This window comes from Vipera berus (assembly GCF_964194415.1).
Source record: "Vipera berus genome assembly, chromosome: 1".
NCBI classification, from domain to species: Eukaryota; Metazoa; Chordata; class Lepidosauria; order Squamata; family Viperidae; genus Vipera; species Vipera berus.
Window position 1 is genome coordinate 279,429,420 of NC_138202.1, and position 23,061 is coordinate 279,452,480.

Sequence of the window (23,061 nt, forward strand, 5' to 3'; positions counted from 1 at the left end):
CTTATGTGTGCTGTGTTTAGCCATGTAGAAAAATTGTTTATAATTATAGCTGTGATGAAAATTCGCAATGCAAAATTAAGATCATGTTCTAAAAGTGGCAGCAATTTTCTTAGCTATATATTTTTTTAAAAAAAACACCAACCCATTTGAAATCAGGATAAGAAGTGTTTGATTTTATCCAACAGCTTTATTTACCTCTTATGTAAATAAATAAAAAAATGATATTAATCCTTTTTTTAAATAAATGCATCTTTATTTTTTTAATTCAAACTACCCAAAAATAAGATGGGGAGGAAAAAGTAAGATGAGAGGAATTTAAATATCATATACTTATATCTGAATTACTGCATTACCTTGTAGTGCAGAGATGCAGAACATATGTTTGCAGAACCCTAATTTCCAGAGCCTGAGTCAGCCTGGAATGAGAAATGTTAGATTTTGTGGTAAGCAACATTTGGAGGGCCAGTGTTCCTTTATCTTTATTATAGTTCCAGGAAAGGAACTTTTCGGTGTGTAAACTTTCTCAGTAGTGACTGTTTTATTTTCGTTGTAGTGACATTGCAGGAGTACTGTTAAAATCAACAGGAATCTTTTTGGACTCTGGCTTACAAGAGAGCTGCAATGAATTTTGGGCTAGTGCTGATGACAGTGCTGCTTCAGATGAAATCAGGTATTCCTCCTTGAAAAATGTTCATGTATGGATAAAGCACATTGTTCATACAGATTAGCGTTAATGAGGAATATAGTTAAGAGGAGGAGAACAATTTTCTGAAGAAGAGGTGACTGTGCATCATTGGGATATTGTGCTTTCAGTGAATCGAGTGAGGTTCATCATCACCTGATATTATTTCATTATAAACTGCTGTTGTGTGTGGTTATAATTCCATGTGTGCAACTAGAGTCATAATTTTGAGATTGGCAGCTATATAAATAGGTACGATCAATAACAGATAGTCCTTGTTTCGTGACTGCCTCCTTTAGTGACTGCTAATACGACAGTGATCTAAAATAACTTTACGACAGTTCCTTTTGTCATATAATGTATAACCTTTTGGGACTGTGGAGCAAAGGAAAACTGAAATAAGATCATAAGCCCAGTTACTCTTTACCTGATAATTATTTTGCTTCATGACTGTGTTGCCAGTCCCAATTGTGATCGCTAACAAGAACTGCCTGTAAATAAAATAGGTATTTTAGCAGTCGTAATTGCATTTTTAGCTTCTTGTTTGCGCATATTTGCCTTCTTCACTTACATGCTCTTTTTCCAAATTGGAATATTGAAATGAAAGGTATTGCGAATGCATTTTGTTTGATTTTTGTAGGAGGTCTGTTATAGAAACCAGCCGGGCACTGAAAGAGCTATTTCATGAAGCTAGAGAGAGAGCATCGAAAGCTCTTGGCTTTGCCAAGAGATTAAGAAAGGTAAACAAATTAGACCAAATCCAGTTGCATTTACATGCTAAGCCGTTCATTTGTAACAAAATGTACTTTTCTCACCATATTTGTAGGACCTTGAAATAGCTGCAGAGTTCACAATATCTGCCTCTGTGAAGGATTTCCTTGCTGCTCTGAAAGCACAGCAGTACACAAAGGTAAAAAAAACAGTCCAGAGGCTACATAGCATGGGAATATTAATGGAAAGAGTCCTTGAACTTACTCAGAAATTTGGATACATGGGATTGTAGTTCGCTAAATGGGAAGACAAATTTCTGCTGTTTCTAGATTCTTATCAAGGCTAGATTGCTAACAACCCGGTAATGGCAATATAAACATTTTTGCATATGGAATTGTCTCAGTTCAAACCTCAGATAGGAACTCCCATAATTATGTCTCTGAAAACTTTTTGCACATCGAAGAAACAAAAGAAGTCTGTGTTGAGGGCAGCGAAGGAGGGGGGGCGATTATAGTGGTTACAAATCTGTTTTATTATGCATACAAATGTGTTTGCTTTGACCTCTCCACCAAACAGAGGAAATTATGAAAATGGGATATGGATCACCTTGTTCGCTATTTTGACCCCTTTGATTTGTTTTACAGGTACAAATTCCTGGGCTTGAAAATTTACAAATCTTTGTGCCAGATAATTTTGCACAGGAAAAGTCTTTTATCTTGCAGTTGCTTAATGCAGCTGCTGGAAAGGATTGTTCAAAAGATTCTGATGAGGTTGCAGGTGAACCATTTTTACTGATGACAAAATACAGTGAAAAAGACCAAGAATTTGATGACAGCTGGAGCACTTGGGAAGGACAGCCAATCAAAATAGTTCCTCAAGTGGAAACTATTGATACACTGAGAAGTATGAAGGTAAAGTCTTTCTGTGTTAACTAATACATGGACTCAAATGCTGGGTGATGTTTAATGTGTTCTAAATTATATTTGAAATATTACTACCATAAGGTCCTGGGTATTTAATAATGTTGGTTTATCTTGTTAGGTATTCTAAATGTGGTTAAAGGAATGAGGAGACAGTGAATTCTAGTCCTTCTTTTGGCACAAAGCCAGCTGGGTGGCTTTGGGCCAATCACACACACACCACCCATAGAAAAGAAATCACAGCAATCCATTTCTGACAAATTTTGGCAAGAAATCTGCAGGGATTTGTCTAACTAATTGCCTGACAATTGTGATCTGATGGCACAAATAAAAATTGTGTAGTATTTTCATGTTGTAAAAAAAACAAAAACCCTTTCATCTTTTTTAATTTCCTCAAGTAACAACACATGTAAATGTAATTAAAATTCCAATGAGAATGATGGCCTTTTGACAAATGGGATATATCATCAGCATATTTTTTTTAGCACAAAAGATTCTCGTTCCTCTATTAGCAACTTCCAGTAAATATTTGGACAAAGCTTATGCACAGAAATCTGCTTCTGTTTATAAAATTGCTACTTAATTGATCGTAATGAGAGAAGTCTTTAGAAAATCCAAATCTGTAACTGATTTTAAGTTGATTAATTTTCTGGGAAGAAAAGTTCCATTCTTGGAATATTTAAGGTAAAGGTAAAGGTTCCCCCGCACATACGTGCTAGTCGTTTCCAACTCTAGGGGCTGGTGCTCATCTCCGTTTCAAAGCTGAAGAGCCAGCGCTTGTCCAAGGATGTCTCTGTGGTCATGTGGCCAGCATGACTAGACGCCGAAGGCGCACGGAACGCTGTTACCTTCCCACCGGAGTGGTCCCTATTTTTGTACTTGCATTTTTTACGTGCTTTCGAACTGCTAGGTTGGCAGAAGCTGGGACGAGTAACAGGCGCTCACTCTGCTACGCGGCACTCAGGATTCGACCCACCAAACTGCCGATCTTCTGATCGACAAGCTCAGCATCCTAATCCATCCTAACCCACCGCATCCCTTATTGGAATATTTAGAGTGATTCAAATGATTTGAATACTATTTTCAGCACCACTCTGTTCTCTTTTGTCCTAGGTTGACAACCTCCTCCTCGTGGTAATGCAGCCGATTCATCTGGTGAACCAGAGAAAAGCCTTTCAGCAGTTACTTGAAGGATTGATCTCTTTGCAGCAGGAGCAAACTTCCAGCCAACCAGTAATTGCCAAAGCTTTGCAACAGTTGAAGGTATATCTCTTTCTAATCTATTATCTCCTAGGCCATTGGTGCACAGCTAGGGCCCATTTCGACCTCTGGCCTTCAGCTTCCAAAATTCCTGAGAGAGCATAGCTGACTCAAGAATTCTGGGAGTTTAGGCCTCCAGGTGGTAAAGTGACCATAGTTGCCCACTCCTGGTCTAGGCTGTTGATTCTAATTCATTTATCATTTCAACATATATAATAAACCAATTAGATCTGCTTTTCCATAGAAAGTCAGCAAGACAATATTTGCTCTGCAGTTTTACAGATTGATGTAAATTGCCTAGAACTGTTGAGAGAGAATGGCTTATGAATTTGCAAGTAAGTTGAACGTGACATACAGTATGGATTGCTTGTACTGATTAGGCAGCAGAACTGTCTCTTATTTTGATACATACTCAAAACTTTTCCATAAGTGCTGCATAAAAGGAAGTGGTAAAAGAACCTTTAAAAAAAACTATATGCAACTCTGAGGAGTTATTAGTATACTCCTAACATGATTGAAAACAATATAAACAATATAACTGTATAATTATAAAGTTTGTGTAAGAGACGTAAAAGTTTTCATGTCCACAACTCAATAGTCTGATGTACCTCCCAAAAGAATACATATCATGTTACCCATGAAATTTTTTTAGTTGTTAATATTGTATTTCTACACACCTTGATAGAAATAATTCCATTAATTTCAATGAGGCTAACTCCAGTTAAATGTATACAGGTACTCCTTGACATTTTTTTTTATTTTTTATTTTAATCCCTTTTATATCCCGCCCTTCTCCGAAGACTCAGGGCGGCTTACAATTTAAAGCACAAATCAATGTGCTTAGCAATAGCCTTCATTCTATGTATATGCCTGCTTATTAGGGCTTTCACACACACAACCCAGCGGCATTATTACAAAGTCAGCTTAATTGCCCCCAACAATCTGGGTCCTCATTTTACCTACCTCGGAAGGATGGAAGGCTGAGTCAACCTTGAGCCTGGTGGGATGCGAACCTGCACTAATTGCAGGCAGCTGGTGTTACTTAAGGAGGCATTAGCCCACTGCTCCACCAAGGCTCATATGACCAGAATATAGGTAGTCCTTGACTTATAAGCAGAATTATTACAAGAATTTCAGTCATAAGTCATGACGGTGATAAGTTGAGGCACCTAGAGGACTGCACCTGATTTTACAACCATTTTTACAGTGGTCATTAAGTAAATAACATGGTCATAGGTTCAAATCAGTTGTAAATATGAACCCATCCTCCTATATGGGCTTTTTTTTTTGCCAGAAACTGGCAAATTAAGTGACTGCAGCACACAACAACCAGTTGTAAATGTGAGGCAGGAGAGCCGGAGTGACATTTTACAATGGTCAGAAGTACTTTATTGACTTTAAAGCACCTTTTCCTGTCGTAACTCTGTTTTTTAAAAACTGGCTGTAAGTTGAGGTCTACCTGCCCAGGTTGCAGTACTACCCCTTAATTCTAGATTAATGATCTAAATAGCAAATATGTAGGCATTTATCTTTAGTGTTAATATTGCAGAGTTTTGTGACTTTACATTCCAAACGTATCAGCAGAGCTTTTTCCCCCGCATTTCCCAGAGTGATGCTTTACATCTGTGCAATAAGATCAGCAGTGCCATTGACAGAGTTGATCATATGTTCACCTCTGAATTTGATGCTGAACTTGATGAATCGGAATCTGCCACCTTGCAGCAATATTACAGAGAAGCCATGATTCAGTGTTACAACTTCGGCTTTGAGGTGGGTCCAAGAGAAATTTCTTTTGCCTTTTCAGAGAAAAAGGAAATATATTTTAACTAAACACTGGCAAACTGATGCTTCATCTCAACCTTTTTATAGCTGTTACATACAAATCAACATACAGGAAAAAATAGACCTAGGGTGGTATAATAGTTACGGTAACAGACTGGAAATGAGAAATCTCAGATTCTAGCTGGATGATGGCTAGATGATTGGGGCTTATTACTCTTTCTCAGCCTAACCTACCTCGGAGAGTGGTGGTTGTGAGAGAAAATAAGCATGACTTGAAGAGATCCAGATTGGTCTAGTGGTTAAGGCACCAGGCTAGAAAGCGGCAGGCTGTGAGTTCAAGTCCTGCCTTAGTCATGAAAACCAGCTCGGTGATCGCTGTCAGCCCAACTCACCTCACAGGATTGTTGTTATGGGGAAAATAAAGAGGAGGAAGACGTTCGCTGCCTGCCTTGAGCTATTTGTAAAAATAATAAAGGCACAGGACGCAAATTAAATAAATGCTACACACATTACCTTGATCTGTACAAAAAGGCAGAATACAAATCTAATGTATAAACACAAATGTTGGTCACGATCAGAATACATGCTTTTTTGAAAACCAAGGCTGTTTTTTTTTGTTAAGATGAAAGTAGATGCATTGTATGTATGTTGGTAACTCCAAGTATAACTTCCTGATTGCCAGCATATATTATCCAAGTAGAAGACCTATCCCCACTAATAATGCCATGATTTACCCTGCTGAGACAATTCAGTGTTGTATATTATGTGCGTGACAGAAAGGACCAACCTTGCCTGCTTTGACAGCTGCATTTTGGAAGAAATGATTGATCTTTTTCTTTTAAAAGCAGTCAGTTCCAGTGGTGCTTATAGGGTGCACCATGTGCCTCCAAACCTATTTGTTGTTTGCTTGTTAGCTAAAGATATGTCCCACCTTTTTCTTTAGGAGCTCAGGAGAGCCTTCAAAGCACTTCTCCCTCCTATTTTTCTCCATAACAAGGACCCTTGTGAGGAAGGTTGGGCTGAGAGAAAGAATGCTTAGCTCAAAGTCACCCTTCCGTGGCTTGAAGGAAAATTGTTTTTATTATTTATTTTATTTTAATTCCATTTATATCCTGCCCTTCTCCGAAGACTCAGGGCGGCTTACAAGCTTAGCAGTAGCCTTCATTCTATGTATATGCCTGCTTATTAGGGCTTTCACACACACCCCCAAAGCGGCATTATTACAAAGTCAGCTTAATTGCCCCCAACAATCTGGGTCCTCATTTTACCTACCTCGGAAGGATGGAAGGCTGAGTCAACCTTGAGCCTGGTGGGATGCGAACCTGCACTAACTGCAGGCAGCTGGTGTTACTTAAGGAGGCATTAGCCCACTGCTCCACCAAGGCTCCATATTTAGAACTTGAGTCTCTCCACTCCGCACCTCCGATCCAAACCCTTAAACCCTGCACCATGTTGGCTGTCTCTTTTCTTAGTTGTTTATGAGAAGGTCCCAGAAGTAGGAGAGAGGTCCCAGTAGTCCCTAATGTTTCTAGTAAGATCCAGACGTGTAAGACATTTGCAATTTCATCTTATCTCAGCTAGACCAGTTAGATTCTGGGTATCAGGATGAGACTACTTTAGGTTAAAAATTGGGAGGTATATACTAACCACATTTGGATGATGCCCCCAGTCTTTTTCTGGGAGAGGCCATTACCTGTCAGTCATAGAGGTCTTCCTCTGCCTTCACTGCAAGGTGCCTCCCAAAGTGGACCCATCACCGTTGTAATTGAATCCATCCATCTTGCTGCTGGTTACTATCTTCTCTTTCCTTCCACCTTTCCTGGAATTTTATTTAGAGTAATATGTCCAGAGTAGGATAATTTGAGTCTGATTGCTCTTTAGTTGCACCATTAGCTTGTTCTAACCATTGAATGCTCATTATCTGGACTGATCATTTGAATTTATTGTAGTATCACAAAGAAGTCATCCGACTAATGTCTGGAGAATTTAGACAGAAAATAGGAGACCAGTATATCAGTTTTGCAAGAAAATGGATGAATTACGTTCTCACTAAATGTGAGAGTGGACGAGGCACCAGACCCAGGTAATGACAAAGTAAATGCTTTTTAAATGTTTTCTGTCCCTTTCATTTCTGTGCAGTGTATATCTTAAAACACAGAAGAGAATTGCTGTCTAGATGACCTTGATTTAATTAGTGTTGATTAAATTGTCAAATAACAACTAATGCAATGCCCATGCATTAAATAATCAACTACAGTTTAGAATGTAATCCACTATTGCCTCAGTTAAGATGTACACTTGGGCTTTATGAATTCTGTGGGAAGTGACAGTATAGTTAAAAGTATATTGTGACATTGCAGTTTTTAGCTGTCCTTACTATGAGAACTTCCTTTCTAATACACTGATTCTGAAGTACTGCTAAGAGTACTGTAATATGCTTTACATGGCTTTGCCCTGGAAAAGCATTTGGAAGCAGCAACTGGTCAAACATGTCAAAAAATACACACAATTATGTGCCTCCCAGTGTCTGCATGCCTCCTTCTGCCTGCACGAAATACCTAGATATAAGTTGTTCTCCTTAAAACTGAGGACGGAATGGAACAAAGCAGATCTCTGTGGGGCAGAGTTCCAAAGCATGGAGGTAGAAATCCATAATGCCATCTTCCAAAATCCTATTGGGTGACATTTTGTAAAGATGGGACCTGGAGGGGCCTTGCCCTATTATGTGGGGCTTTAAAAGTCATTGTTCTGTACCAGCCTGCTACCGGCCCTGCAGCAAAAGCAGGGACAACCCCTTTACAAACTGCAAGAGGCTGGAATAAAGCCTGCCAAATTTATTCACATAAAACAGAGCAAGACAAGACACCAACCATGAAACAGGAGCTAAGAAACAGGAACTATCCAAGCAGTTGCCTTCAGCAAACCAGCCCTCCCACACATTCCCCTTAAATACAGTTCAGGGCGTGGCCTCTCTCTGCCTCCTTCCGAGGTGCCCCATTGCCTTCCTCTGTTTACTCCTGATTGACTGCCTCCTGCGTTGGGCGTCCTTGAACAGGGCCAGCTGTGGGTCATCTTCATCCACGCTGTCAGGCTCACACAGCTGGGTCTGCGTCGTGACCAGATGAGAGGGGCCTGGCTGGGGGCTCTCATCAAGCTGTCCAATCCCCTCAGCAAGCTCTTCAACACCCCCCTCCTCCTCCTCTGAGTCGTCCGACCCAACTGCCGAACCCACAGGCTGACCCTGAATCACAACAGTCATATCAGCACCTTTGAATTGTATCCAGAAGACCACTGGCAACCAGTGCAGCTTTCAAAACAGCACAGGGTCACCAGAGTCTAATGGAATATACTCCTCACTGCTCCGGCTGCCACATATGCCAGTTGCTGCTTCCCAATGCTTTTCCAGGGCAACCCCATGTAAAGCATATTACTGTTACTCTTAGCAGGAGGTGATTAAGGCATGAATAACCCTGCACATTTAAAGCAAAAATGCCAAATTGGCTTATATCTAATTGGCTGATATCCAAGGCCCACTGTTTTTTCAGAGTTGAGCTCTATTCTGGTTCTTGATTTTGTCAGTCCAAATATCAGCAGTTTTCCCCCATTTGTTTGTTTGGAGGGCATTTTGATCATTTTTTACCGAATCTTATTTTTCATCTAAAAAATGTTGGCCCTTAGAAAAATGTGAGGGATCCATGTGATTTCTTTTTATAAAGCACCTTTAATGAAACAAGTGGAGGTTACTGTTTCTGATTAATAGTTTTAAAGTAGCTTTAGGTATGCAACCTTGAATTAATCCTATTAACTTAAATTACAAATACCTGAAAGGCAAGGGTTAGGTAGCATAACAGAGAATTATTATAGGTCAGTGATGGCGAACCTTTTAGAGACCGAGTGCCACCAAACCAGCCCCCACCCACCCTGCCCTGCCCTGCCCACCCGCAGGGCCACCCATTGCCTCCCCAGCTCGCCGATCGCCCAGGTGGCCCAGCAGTGCCATGGCAGCTACATCCTCTGCCCATGCTCCGCAGCATCAACTGCGCACAAAGGGGTGTGACGGCGCAGTCTTGTCCCCGCTGCCTGGCTGCCATATCCTTGGCTGCGCTGCTCCTTGCGGGCCGCGCTCGGGGGTGTCTCTCTTCCGGGGAGGGCTGCTGGTGAGGGAGCCGCGGAGGGGAGGCCGGGCAGAGGCAATGGATTTTCTTGATGATTTTCTTGATGACCGTGTGATTTGCTTCATGACCATGTGATTCAGACTACAGTCACATGAGTGACTTGGCTTACCACCACAATCGCGACCAAAGTTCCGGTCCCAGTTGAGGAGTAACCTGTATGCTCAATAGGGCTTTTGGTAGAAACATCAACAAATAATTTCTTTCTGTTGGACAGGTGGGCAACGCAGGGGTTTGATTTTCTTCAAGCCATTGAACCAGCCTTTATTTCTGCTCTGCCCGAAGACGATTTCTTGGTATGCTGTTAATTAATCATGCATTTCAAATGGATAAACATTGCCAACTATATATGAAACCAGTGGCTGTTCTGCTAAAAAAAAGGATTTTAATGGTTTCTTCTTATTAATTTAATTAATGGCTTAATTTATATTAAATTAATGTAATGGGTCCCCAGAGTATTTATTGCTCATGGTTTGAAGATACAGCAGTATGGCTTGCAATGGTTTTGTTCTGTTTTGTTTTTTTTAACCAGAGTTTGCAGTCATTGATGAATGAATGTATCGGCCATGTTATTGGAAAGCCTCACAGTCCTGTTACAGGTTTGTACCTTGGTAAGGCAGCAGCTGTAGTCTTTTTCTATGGAAGTTTGAAGCTAATGGCTTGGGGAAATGGATATGATGTAGGTTGTTGTTGTTGTTGTTAGTTGTGAAGTCGTGTCTGACCCATCGCGACCCCATGGACAACGTTCCTCTAGGCCTTCCTGTCCTCTACCATCTTCTGGAGTCCATTTAAGCTCACGCCTACTGCTTCAGTGACTCCATCCAGCCACCTCATTCTCTGTCGTCCCCTTCTTCTCTTGCCCTCAACCTTTCCCAGCATGAGGCTCTTCTCCAGTGAGTCCTTCCTTCTCATTAGGTGGCCAAAGTATTTGAGTTTCAACTTCAGGATCCGGCCTTCTAAAGAGCAGTCAGGGTTGATCTCTTCTAGGACTGACCGGTTTGATCGCCTTGCAGTCCAGGGGACTCGCAGGAGTCTTCTCCAGCACCATAGTTCAAAGGCTTCAATGATCTAGGTTATTTGGAAATAAAATAAACACTGATTTAGTAACAATTACAAGGTGGATAGCAACATTAGCAACTTTAAAATATGAGGTTCCAGGCCTGGATTTAAAAATAGAAGCAAGAAAGAGAAGACAAAACAGACGAGTGATTTTATCAGAATGACATTAGGCATGGAGCCATGTTGCTTTTCCAAGGTGCAGGCATTCCGGAGTCTGGGCACAGCAGCTGAGAAGGCTGTCTCGCACATTCTGGTCAAATGAGTCTTGGAAATCAGGAAATGCAACAGGGTCTTTCCAGATGATCTCAAAGAGTGGGCAGCTTCACATGGGAGGTCGTGGCATTTTAGGAATCCTGGCCGCAGATTGTTCAAGGCTGCATTGGTAATGAGCAGTTTTTCAAATGAGCTCTGAAACTAAAAGCCCAGTGGATAACAATGGAGTTGCATGTTTTGGATAACTCCTGGCAGCCCATAGCTTTGCTGCTGCATTTTCTACTGATTGAAGTTTTTGGATCCTCTTCAAAGGCTTCCCCCACTGGGCACATTATTGCAGTCTTCTATTCATCTTAACATGGATCTAAAGCATTTGTAATCAAGAGGAACGAACTAGAATGTACTTTCTTACAGTTGTCATAAAATCCAGATATTTAGCTACTGCTGTGCATTTCTTTCACAGGATCCTATCTGAGATTCCTTAATTTTGAGTTGTGTACATATTATGCCTTGCAAACTTAAGTTTAGCCCATTGAGTGTCTGTTCTCCAAGTGACTGGAAAGCTAGTCATCATTCACCTGTTACAGTTGGCAAGGAGGGGAAGAAAATGATACCATTCTGCTGATTTATTTCATTGGGGGTACAAGCCTATATGATTAAACCTGGAATCTCATTGGCGGGCTGCAGCGTGTATTTCACAACTAGGTGTAACTTTCTCTGAAGGAAATGTGTAACAAAGGAGTTGGTTATGTTGAAATAGCATGGCTGCATCTATATGGCTATAGAAAAGAACTATTCAAATACAAGTAATCCTTGTTTAGTAACTACTTCATTTAGCAACTGTTCAAAGTTACAACAGTGATAAAATGGTAACTTAACAATCTTCCCATTTACGGCCGTTGTAGGTCTATAAAGCAAAGAAAAGCTGAGTTAAGATAATAAGCCCAGTCACGATTTCACAGCAACCATTTTGCTTAATGTCTGAATTGCCAATCCCATGAGGACGACCTGTAATATTAAAATGAATTTGTTCATCAAAGATGGGCCTGAAAAGTGAGTCAGTTCAAACCAGTCCAAGTTAATTGTGAAAATTATGCCTACAGGCAAGTTAAATAGCAGGTAACACCAGCTGGCCAATCTTGTTTGGGCTTGTAAGCAACAACCACTTCTGGGTTGTTGCCTAGAAGACCTCTTGGGTTATGTCTCTGTAGCCCTGAAGACATATTAACCAACTCATCAAGGTTGGAATTGGCTTAGGACTTAGATAACTTTTTACTCTTACCTGTGTTTTTGTTGCTCAGTTTATTACCTTGATTGTTAAAGTTTTCATTTTAGCAGTTTGGTAGACACGTTTGAAGACAAAACCATGGACTGTTTAAAAACAGTTTACAAAATCAGTGAATTTCAGTGCATTCTCTCATTTTTGACAAAGATACTATAACTCAATTAGCATGTGATTTGATGCTCCCTGTTCCCACACAATTGACCTTTTCTTGCCTCTTTTTGCTTGCAGCTATTCATCGGAATAGTCCTCGCCCCGTGAAAGTACCTCGATGCCATAGTGATCCCCCAAATCCTCACCTCATCATCCCAACACCTGAAGGGTTCAGGTACGTAAAGCCTTATCCCAAACTTTATTAACTAATGAAATACAAAAATAAAGGATTTAAAGCAGTTCCAGCAGTATTATTCTCTAGCTGTCCTTCCTCCACTTCTACACTGAAGTACAGTGTTTGCACTCTTGAGAAAAACACAACTTCAACCTTGGTAATGACTTGCTGTTTTGTGTAGTGGGTGCAGCATGCCTGTCTGTAATGGAATTGCACCTTTGACATTACTGAGTGACAAGCCAAGAAGTAATTTAGTTCTTCTTCTTCTTCCTAAGCTGGATTTTTAAATTAAAAGAACAGTTTATATTGTTGGTTTTTCTTTTCTCCAGGGTACAAGGTGTGCAAAGGCAATCAGAACGAAGCAACTCTTCCTTTTTCTACACCTATATGTAACCTAGCTCTATGCTCCTATTTCTGCAGCCTTCTTTCCTTCCTTTCTGAGTGCTCAATCTTGAGATGGTCAAGAAAAGAAGGCTGTGCCTCAGATCAGTCTATCAGACTACATTTATGAATGAGGCCAAGAGAACATGCCTCTGATGCTATTGATGCTGTTTACTGTAATTTACTAAAATGCCCACTTGTAAAAGATTGCCAAGGAACTGAGATGGAGAAGATAAGCTTTGGTGGTATTGCATTATCTTCTGTTTCTTAAAAATAAACATATGTGTGGATTCATCAATGGCATGGTGGCTTCCATGTTTTGATGTTAGTGGGTTAGTTGAATACATATCCATAAGTTAAAATCCCAAGATACTTCTCAAATAGGCCATGCCCTTCGTTACATTTTTCTTTCTTTCTTTCTGATTTTGCCTTTTAGCACTCCATGTTTAGAAATCTTTCTCGTGGGTTAGAAGCCAAGTTTTAACTTTTTGCAAGATTTTGGTTTCCAGGCTGCTGTCTTACTTTTTAAAAAAGAGTCCATTTTAAAGTGGAGCCAGAGCTTTTTTTTCCTGAAGCTTTTTTTCTCGCTGCAGCACAAGGAATATCCCATGTGATGTACGGAACCACTGTAGCCCTGCTTTCAGTCGCCCCACTCCTGTTGGGGGTGACTCAGCTCAGCCAAAACCCATCAGCAGTGCAAATGATCTCAGGTAGCTCTGCTCCCCAGCCTAGCAGACTCATTCTTGTTCATGCCACTCATCCTTAGACCCCAGTAGTTCCTCTTGGTTTCATTTTGTGTTCCCCATGACTGACTTGTTTCCATTCAGAGTGTGAAATTCTTAGACATTTGTACGAAGCGCATGTTCAGCTACATTTTTGATAATGCATGTTTTGTTAAAGAAGTTTGAATTGGTTTTGTTCTGTCTTTGATGCATGCAATTCATTTTGTCTATCTTTTCTGCATTTTTATAGTGCTACCTGTGATTCAAGTCACATGAAATTAGACCAATTATACAGCCAGCACAAATCCACATTTGAGATATGACCAGGGCCAAGAGAACGTATACATGGTGTTACATGCATGTACTTGCAAGCCAGAGATGAAACCAATGCTTCCTAAAACTAAAGTTTGTTTTATCTGTCAATTAAAACTCTTCGCAAAAAGCTGGCCTATAGTAATGCCAAAGATTTTGGTCACCAATTTCCTGTGACACCATTGATTATTATTTTTTATTATGCATAAATGCAGCTTAATGCTTGCATTTGTATATGTTGGCTCTTTTTGCATTTAGTTTCACTGATTCTAACATTAAAAGCAGTTTAAGTTCCCTTATTCAGGATTATGGATATGGGGAGATTATATCTATCTATCTATCTATCTCTCTATCTATCTATCTATCTATCTATCTATCTATCTATCTATACACATACACACACACACACACACACACACACAATATATATAGATATAGATAGTATAAGATATAGATATATATTACAAATATTTAGCTTGCTTTTTTTAAACTGTACCTTTGGTTAACATAACCAGTCACGGCTGTGTTCTTACTTGCATTTTCAGTTTCTTGCACCTCAGAAATGGGGGGAGTAAAAGTCCTGATCAGTAAAACAGTTGAAGTTTTTTTTGTTTTGTTTTTTTTTTTTTTAAAAACAGAGGCTCCAGTGTTCCTGAAAATGATCGTCTGGCTTCAATTGCTGCTGAACTACAGTTTAGATCATTAAGCCGACATTCAAGTCCCACAGAAGAACGAGAAGGTGCTATTATAATGATGATTGTATATGAATACTATTTCCCCTAAAATATATTTATCATATCCTGGTAAGGCTTCTGCTTAACTTTTAGTTTGGTATCCTTACTCTGATATAATTGTGGAGATTTTGACCATATAATATGAGAGTCAGATTTTAAAAACATTTAGAACAGCTTATTTTATTATTAATTCCAGTCTTGAAACTTATTTGTATGGCACTTTCGTTTGAAATTGCCTGGACTTCAACATTGGTAGCTATGACAATAGGTATAACAACTATGTGACCACTAATAAAACCACTTGAGGATCTGCAAGTTTAAAAACCGAAGAGTTAAATTAGCTGGTTTGAAAAGAAGGTTTTAAATAGATTTCCCCAGGAGATAGTCTTTCTGGGATAGATAGATAGATAGATAGATAGATAGATAGATAGATAGATAGATAGATAGATAGATAGATAGATAGATAGATTCTCTGTTTTCGAGGTCATGGTTATCCCAAAGGTGTTTTCTTTCAAAAGGCAACTGGACTTTTGCTTCAGTGACTCTCAGGAAGAGGGCTAACAACCACATGACTGCAAGGAGTATAAATCCTTCCATTGTCCGCCATTCAAGTCAGAACTGAAGAAGCTTCTTGGATAAGACGCCAAACATCTTCAGGCAAAACAAGAAAGTTCAGTTGCCTTTTAAAAGAAAGCATCTTTGCGGCATGAAATTAAAGAAAAATACCCAAGGAAAGCATTCACTAGGAAGCTATCGCTCAAAGAGCATATTCTTTGGACAGTAAATAGTTGAAGTAAGCAACCTTTCTTTCATCTGTTGCGTCATTTCCCTTTCTGCACATAAATATACAGGCGAAACATGTTTATAAAGCAAATTGCAGTCATGGACCTTAAAGGAACGGAAGAGCCTTTCCTGCAATTTAGCCCATACGTGAATGCCAATAAGATGCAGCCTTGGAAGAGCTCAAACACATATTTTTTTCGTGTGGAAGACAATAATACTATCCACCTTTTCTAAAACCTTGGCGTATTTGCATCGTCTCCAGAGAGGGAGAAAAAAAAGATGCTTGGTTACTACCTTCGGCTTTTCTTTTGCACAGGTTTACAGAAACTGGGTAATTGCAACAGTACAGTATAATGGAGAAATAGTTTGAAAGATGTGCTCTCACCGAATTTCTTATATAACAGTTTCCTGTTTTCATTTAAAGGGATTAATATGAACCAAAAGTATTCGTATGCTTTTGGAGCTGCCAGAATTGCATATGTGAATCTGGTTCATCTGCTGTTTCTTTGTGCTAAGCTTTCCTAACTTCCTGGCCTCCAGCTTTTTTTAGGTACTACATTCCCATCTACCGTGCCAATGGATGTATTCCATGCTTATGTACTACATAAGTATGATAGAAATTATAGTCCAGTACAGTTAGAAAGCCCAGTTTTGGAGGAATCCTACAAATATAGGAAAATGATAACCTAAATGTATAATAAATTATCTTGACTTAAATATAATCTAGAAAGTTGCCAGTTGCTGGATAACTTGTATTTTTGTATGACCCTTCAAGTAATTTGATATGACTATTCAAGCACAAAATGTAAAACAATTAGACATTATTTGTTTCTTATTTAAATCAAGATTCAGTTATTCGAAACAAGGCATTTTGTTTTGCTGAACCTATTGAATTCTGTATGGGATAATTAGGCACAGTTGCTTGAATTTCTTAGTGGCTATGAGTGCATTAGCCATAAATATCCAATAGAGTCTAATAGCTTCAAATGAATAAAGACTGGGTAAAACACTGGGTAAAGGTCCACAGTTCACCAAATTGGTTTTTAAAATCTATTTTGCTTCTTTTAGTTCTTTAAGCAAGCAGCTAAGCTCTTGGCCCAGGCAGGGACAGCAGTCCCTTTTTCCCCCCCTGAAAGTGAAGTAGTGAAAGTACTTCAGGCAGTTTCTTGTTGCAAAAATTAGCACTCGTTTCTTTTTTAATTCAAAAAAGCAGCTTCTTTCTAAGATGTCCTTGGGTTTTAGCTTGAATACCGATAGTCATCCACTTACAACATTTTATTTAGTGACTGTTCAAAGTTACAATGGCCCTGAAAAAAGTGAGTAATGAACAGTTTCACACTTAACAACTGTTGCAGCATCCCTCACTGCGCCTTCCTATCTTTCCGAGGTCGGTAAAATGAGGACCCAGATTGTTGGGGGTAATATGCCGACTCTGTAAATTGCTTAGAGAGGGCTGTAAAGCACTATGAAGCAGTATATAAGTCTTCAGTGCTGTTGCTGTGAATAAAATTGTGATGCTGTGAATAAAATTTGGATGCTTGGCAACTGGTTCATATTTATGATGGTTGCAGTGTCCCGGGGTCACGGCATCCCTTTTGGGTGACCTTGTGTCAACCAAAGTCATTGGGGAAGCCAGATTCACTTAACAGCCATGTTCCTAACTTAACAACTGCAGTGATTCATTTAACCATTATAGTAAGAAAGGTTGTAAAATGGAGCAAAATTCATTTAAGAAATGTCTTGCTTAGCCACAGAAATTTGGGCTCCGTTGTGGTTGTAAGTCGAGGATTACCTGTATTCTTTAGTCAGGGTCTGAACATTCAAACTCCATTTCTTGTACAAAGAAAAGGAACACTTTGTATAGTTAAGTTAACCTTCACTAGCCTGTGTGGCTTTTTCTTATTTAATGTGCTCCATTAAATGCAACGTTGCTCGGGTCCACTCCGTTACACTTAATGGAGAGAACGGGCTTCATTTATTTCAATTACTTTGCTCTTCACTTTCCTTTTTAAATAGAAGCTTCTAGTTCTTCACTTTGTTATTTTCTTTTGCATTTTAAACTATTGCAGTGGAGTCCAAAATGTCTTGCGTGAGCTGTAGCATGCTTCCACTTTAAATTTAAAATAAATGCAGGCTATATCTAAGGATCTGCTGATCCTTGAGAACTTATTTTTTGCCGTGAGGGGGGGAAATGGTTGTAGTCTGTAGAAGGAGTAGGGATGCTAGTTCCTTGACTGGTTCTCCACATCTGACCTCCTGTCTCTAGAATAAAGAATAGGACACGAGGGGCCCAATGCTTTTTTTTTTCCATGGCTCAGTTCATGTACATGTGAATAGTGTCTCTTGCTGTGGAGCCCCATTCGCACCTTCATGATAGCCTTCACCCTCATGTTAAAATCAGCAGGAACTCTTAAAAGCTGCTGATCAAAGGGCTTGAAATCAGTTTTTGGCTGTGTTTTTGCACGTGCAGTACATTTCTTAACAGCACCTTTTGTTTTTCACAGAGCCATCTTATCCAAAAGGGGATACAAGTGGAACAGCCCGAAGAAGTTGGGAGCTTCGGACTCTCATCAATCAGACCAAAGGTTAAAAAAAAAAGTTTGATATTTTGGCAAGAAATGTATTTCAAACTGCCATTTCATAGTAGCTATAATTTAGTATTTCTCTTCAAGGGTATTTTTCTTACAGTTGCATCAAACTCTATTCATATTATTGGTGGCTGAACAAACCAAGCTTGTTCTCTTATTTGCTCCTTCAAGCATATCCTTATACATGTATCCATATTCTAGATATTTTCAATATAGTCTAGGAAGCCTTTGCCCTCAGATGTCACTTCCAGTTAACAAGAGTAATATGGCCAGTGATGACAGATACAAGTTCAAAATCATCTACATGGCCCCGTCCCTGTTATATGGGATATAAAAGGAGGATTAAATCAGTGTCAATTCCTACCTTCTTCTTGCTAGCGACCATCCTTGGAGCTTGTCACCTTTTTTCGGTACAAATACATCCACATACATAGATGTATTTGGAAACCAGTGTGGTGTAATAGTTAAGGTGAAGGACTGGGAGCAGAGAGACCCAGATTTTAATCACCCCCTAGGGATAATAAGACTAGGTGATTTTGCCTCCACCCCCCCACACACACCTGGATTAGGAAACCATTGGACCAGTGTGTTAGATTGTGGTCAGGGCTGTGGGGAGAAATAATCCCTGAATGCATCCCTATAGGAGGCACAATCACCAGACAATGTTGGTTGCTGCTCCATTCTAAGTCTTTCTTAATCTTTCTTCCTAATCGTGTGCCTAAAGTGGGGTTATGCAGCCTACCCGGTGCTTCCCAGTGCAGGCATAGACACAAGACATACAGAGAAGTAATATGTGTGGAAATAAAAAAAACACCCAGATGCAATACATTGCAAAGAACAGTTGTAGGAATTAGGTATGACTAGTCTAGTGATCAGATGGTCGGCGGTTTGGCGGGTCAAATCCCGAGTGCCGCGTAACAGAGTGAGCGCCTGTTACTCGTCCCAGCTTCTGCCAACCTAGCAGTTCGAAAGCACGTAAAAATGCAAGTAGAAAAATAAGGACCACTACGGTGGGAAGGTAACAGCATTCCGTAGTCACACCGGACAGCTCATATATTTTGTGTAAATTACTAACAAATATATATTTTGTTTTATTCTTTATTTTATATATATATATATATATAAAATAAAATCTAAATGATTGACTTCTTATTTTACTAAAGACAAATTTTTAGAATATTTAGAGCTTTTATTAGTCTTGCATCTCTTAATAGTTTTCATACTGTTTTAATGGTGTAGGTAAATAACTGTAGTTCATTCATAATCAATGCTTTTGCCTATTCTGTTTGTTTCTAGACACTGCTTCCAGACAGGGACCTATGGAAGCAGTTCAGAAATCTGTCCAGCTGTTTGAAGAAAAGAGGTACTGGGAAATGAGACGGAAAAACATCATTGGCCAAGTTTGTGACACGCCCAAATCTTACGATAATGTCATGCATGTAGGCTTAAGAAAGGTCACTTTTAAGTGGCAAAGAGGAAACAAAATTGGTAAGTTTCTAGGGAGCTGCTTCTAGATATTTCAGTTATTACATTTATGCTTTTAATCCAGAAATGAGATGCACGTATGTATCTTCCTCCATATTTTATTTTGATCTGGCTGAAGGACTTTGCTTTTGTCAATTTGTGCATTTATACTGTAATTGCTGGTTTGTTTAAAAAGCCATGGTGGATTAAAGCATGCTAAGTCCAGGATATTCTATAAGTTATTGCAGATGGTTTAGAAGTAAAATCTGCCCTGTAATACAACTGTATAAAGAGAGGTACTTAGGGTTAAATGACATATATTTTAGATAGAATTCATTAGCTTTGGAATCGGATGGAATAGGTCAGGAGCTAAGTGATGGTGTTAATATGCACTCTTCATAACGGAGCTATTATATGTGATACTCTGGTCTTTGTATGTGTGTGTTTAAAACATTTTCTGTCTAAATGCCTGTACATTAATTAGATTGTTCATTCCTAGAGCATTCAAGGCACCTAACGAAAGGATCCACACATACATTTATGTAAACATTCTGCGGAAGATGATATGTAACTGACTTATTCTGATAAGACGTAGAAAAATATTTTTTCTTTTTTTTTTTAAATGGCAATTCTGCAGGAGAAGGCCAATATGGGAAAGTTTATACCTGTATCAGCGTTGACACTGGTGAATTGATGGCAATGAAAGAAGTAAGCTATGGGCTTGTAAAACAATTTTATATGTTTATATTTTTTTGTTTGTTTGTGCAATTTATTTAATTATTTTAATGGCAGCTTTTTAAATTAAGCCATTTACCGTGAGAGAATGCCCCTTTCCTACCAACATATTTGCTTCTTGGGATCAGAAGGAGAGGCGTCCCATTGTATTCAACATAGAACAGAAGCATGGGCAAAAATGACAAGATAGAGGCCTCTCAGTAGCTGCACTAGCAGCACTGAATAACTTGCTGTATGAAGAAATATGGAAGGTCAGCTCTTGTTTGCTGACTGGTAAATATTCTGTAATTCTTTTGTCTGTCGTAGATTTTAAACTTTTGTTACTTGCCCTAGCTATAATAGAATTGAGGAGAAGAGAAGGGAAGATACATCTGTGTTATCTATACAGATCTGTGATTGTTCTTACTCATTCTGATAGAATAAACAGATTGGAGTGTGGTTTCAGTATTGCTTTTCTCTAGTCAGTTTTCTTGTTAGCTTGGTTTGCAACACTCATGAAATATAATGTCTTTTTTTTTTTTTTGCAGATCAGATTTCAACCCAATGATCACAAAACGATAAAAGAAACTGCAGATGAATTGAAAATTTTTGAAGGCATTAAGCATCCTAATCTAGTCCGCTACTTTGGTGTAGAACTTCACAGGGTAAGGTGACGATGGTCACTGTCTTTTGCAGTTAACATAGAGTACAAATTAAAATGGATTTAGTTGATCATGAGTATCCCGGGATGTTGGTCCTGCTTTATGTTTTTAAGCTATGTACTCTGTTTATGTTTCATTTTATTTGTAAGCATATGTAGATTGTTCCAGGATTACATTCGCTATAAATGTGTGAGAAGCATGCTCCAATTTCCCAACAAAGAGCAGTGGAGTTAGTTAAAGGATTCATACGGGTTGATCCCTTAACCTTCATCTGTTATAATTTCTCTACCCCAAAGGTTTTAGTAGCTGAAGAGAGGGGAAATCCAAGTGTAGTTTACATATTCGTGTCACTTTTCTTCCTTTCAAAGTTAATACAAATTGAAATGGTTGGCAAATGCTTGTGAAGACAAAAATGGATTCTGTTTGGCCTTCCTATAATTAGTTTTGCAGTGGGTCTTCCAGGGAAGAAATGGCAAATTGAGCATTGCTTTGGTACCATGGTGGAATAAAGAGCCGGCAAATAGACTGACTCCTTGTAATCCTTCTTTGGACAGGAGTGGACTTGAGTTTACCCTTAAGTTCTTCAGATAGCTGCTCCTCAAAGGAGTCCATAAGAGTGTCTCTGGCAGGTTTCAAGCAGTAGGACAGGAGTCCCCAACCTGTGGGCTGTGGAACAGGCTGCCCCCCAGCCACTATAAAAACAGGGCACCGTGCGGGGAAAACAAGGTGCCGCACAGCAAAAACAGGGTGGTGCTAGCGTCAGTGGCTGCTAGCACCGCTCCGTTTGCGTCAAGCATGCTTGCAGCCCTCTTTGTATGTGCGCGTGTGCATAAAATGCTTTCCCCTCTCTTTCCCTCTGGTCCGCCAACGGAGGAAGGTTGGAGACCTCTGCTGTAGGAGATAAAGTGAATTGCTATCATAGCCTAAGACTCAAGATTCTGACTCTGAAGAAGTTGCTCTAGCTGAACCTGTGGAATGGGGTTCAAGAGACACCAGGCCAGGAATCATATAAGGCTGATTGAGAACAAGTACAACCTTGACAGCTGGAGCAGTCAAATGAGAATAATATAAGGCCTCCCAGCTCTGGCATAGGAGAACAAAGCAAAAACATTCTACGAGGTTTCTTGCCAAGCAAGGGAGTAAATCTTTGCAAATGCCTGCAGTCTGATTTAAGAGGCAGCCCTGACCTGCCTTCCTGTGCTGGAAACAACCCTCTGATCTCCGGCTCTTGCATGACAATTTGTTTGGATTCTGCTTGTGAAATTCTGTGCTCTGGACTGGCTGACAATCCTAATGTGGCTTTCAGAATCTTGGACTGATTTTGGATTATTCTGCTTGCTGTTGTTAAAAAGCTGATCATTCAGGCAAGGGTCTATTGGAGACGGTTCTTTTCGTTTGCATGCTTTGACTGTTGCTATCTCTTTGACCTTGAGTAAACACTGAATTCCCATGGAACCTGTGTTTGAGTCAGTATTTGAAACTAGAAGCAGGACAGTAGCCATCTTGCTGAAACTGCAGTCAGCTGATCTGAAACTGATGTGAAACTGGATTTAAAAATGGCAAGCTATAAGAACAGTATGTAAAAAAATGCTACACTGGATATACTAACGAAACCGGCTAATGTTTAATTAAAAGGGATATACAAATAACAAAGCGAAAGATTGATCTGGATAATTTTCTTATGTTGTATTTTAAAAAAAAGACTTGTTTAAGCTTTGGAAAAAAAAGTGATGTAAGGGACAAAGAAAAAATGAAATCAAATTCTAGTCTAGGACATATGAAGAGACTAAAGATCAAGATTGTTAAAAGGAAAAGGAAAACATATAAAGTTTGTTTGATCAAAGTTATAATAGATGTAGTGTCATCTCTTGTAAACCCTAAATGGATTTTTGCTGCTCAGGACTGAAATGATGAAGTTTTACATTTTGTTTCTAGATAAAAGATGAGATATTGTTAATTTAAGATGACAGACTGATAAAATCGTTTTTGCTTGTGAAGAAGGGAGAAGCCATTTCTTTATATATTGCTATTTTCTTTACTACATTCTGATCTTTTTCTTTGCTATTTTGAAAAAATAATTATATTTTCACTTTCCATTTTATTGTTATATTAATTTGTTTTTGTTTATTTTTACTGTAATTTTACTAAAATTACTATTATAATTGGTTTTGCAGCTTGGGATATAGAGAAAAGAAGATACAATAAAATACTTGCACAATTGCTAGAAGATGTTCATCATCTACCTGTTGTCTTAATAATATAATGAAATTATGTGCAAGGAAAAGGAGACAG

At 39.2% G+C, this 23,061-nt stretch overlaps 1 protein-coding gene across 6 annotated transcripts in view; it reads left to right on the forward strand.

Moving 5' to 3' along the window:
* MAP3K4 (mitogen-activated protein kinase kinase kinase 4) overlaps window positions 1–23,061 on the forward strand; it is a 64,338-nt gene that overhangs the window by 34,772 nt on the left and 6,505 nt on the right. For 2 of the 6 annotated variants that reach the window (XM_081315285.1, XM_081315287.1), the window contains 15 exons: window positions 554–670; window positions 1,323–1,422; window positions 1,509–1,592; window positions 2,038–2,304; window positions 3,427–3,576; window positions 5,182–5,343; window positions 7,305–7,438; window positions 9,745–9,823; window positions 10,060–10,138; window positions 12,313–12,409; window positions 14,463–14,563; window positions 17,846–17,926; window positions 19,226–19,417; window positions 20,031–20,101; window positions 20,656–20,772. In XM_081315285.1, coding sequence (XP_081171411.1) covers window positions 554–670; window positions 1,323–1,422; window positions 1,509–1,592; window positions 2,038–2,304; window positions 3,427–3,576; window positions 5,182–5,343; window positions 7,305–7,438; window positions 9,745–9,823; window positions 10,060–10,138; window positions 12,313–12,409; window positions 14,463–14,563; window positions 17,846–17,926; window positions 19,226–19,417; window positions 20,031–20,101; window positions 20,656–20,772 — 1,831 coding nt within the window. Of the gene's footprint in view, window positions 1–553; window positions 671–1,322; window positions 1,423–1,508; window positions 1,593–2,037; window positions 2,305–3,426; window positions 3,577–5,181; window positions 5,344–7,304; window positions 7,439–9,744; window positions 9,824–10,059; window positions 10,139–12,312; window positions 12,410–13,383; window positions 13,501–14,462; window positions 14,564–17,845; window positions 17,927–19,225; window positions 19,418–20,030; window positions 20,584–20,655; window positions 20,773–23,061 lie in introns of those variants that run through there. The other 4 variants (XM_081315289.1, XR_014024812.1, XM_081315286.1 and 1 more) reach the window with 4 other exon arrangements.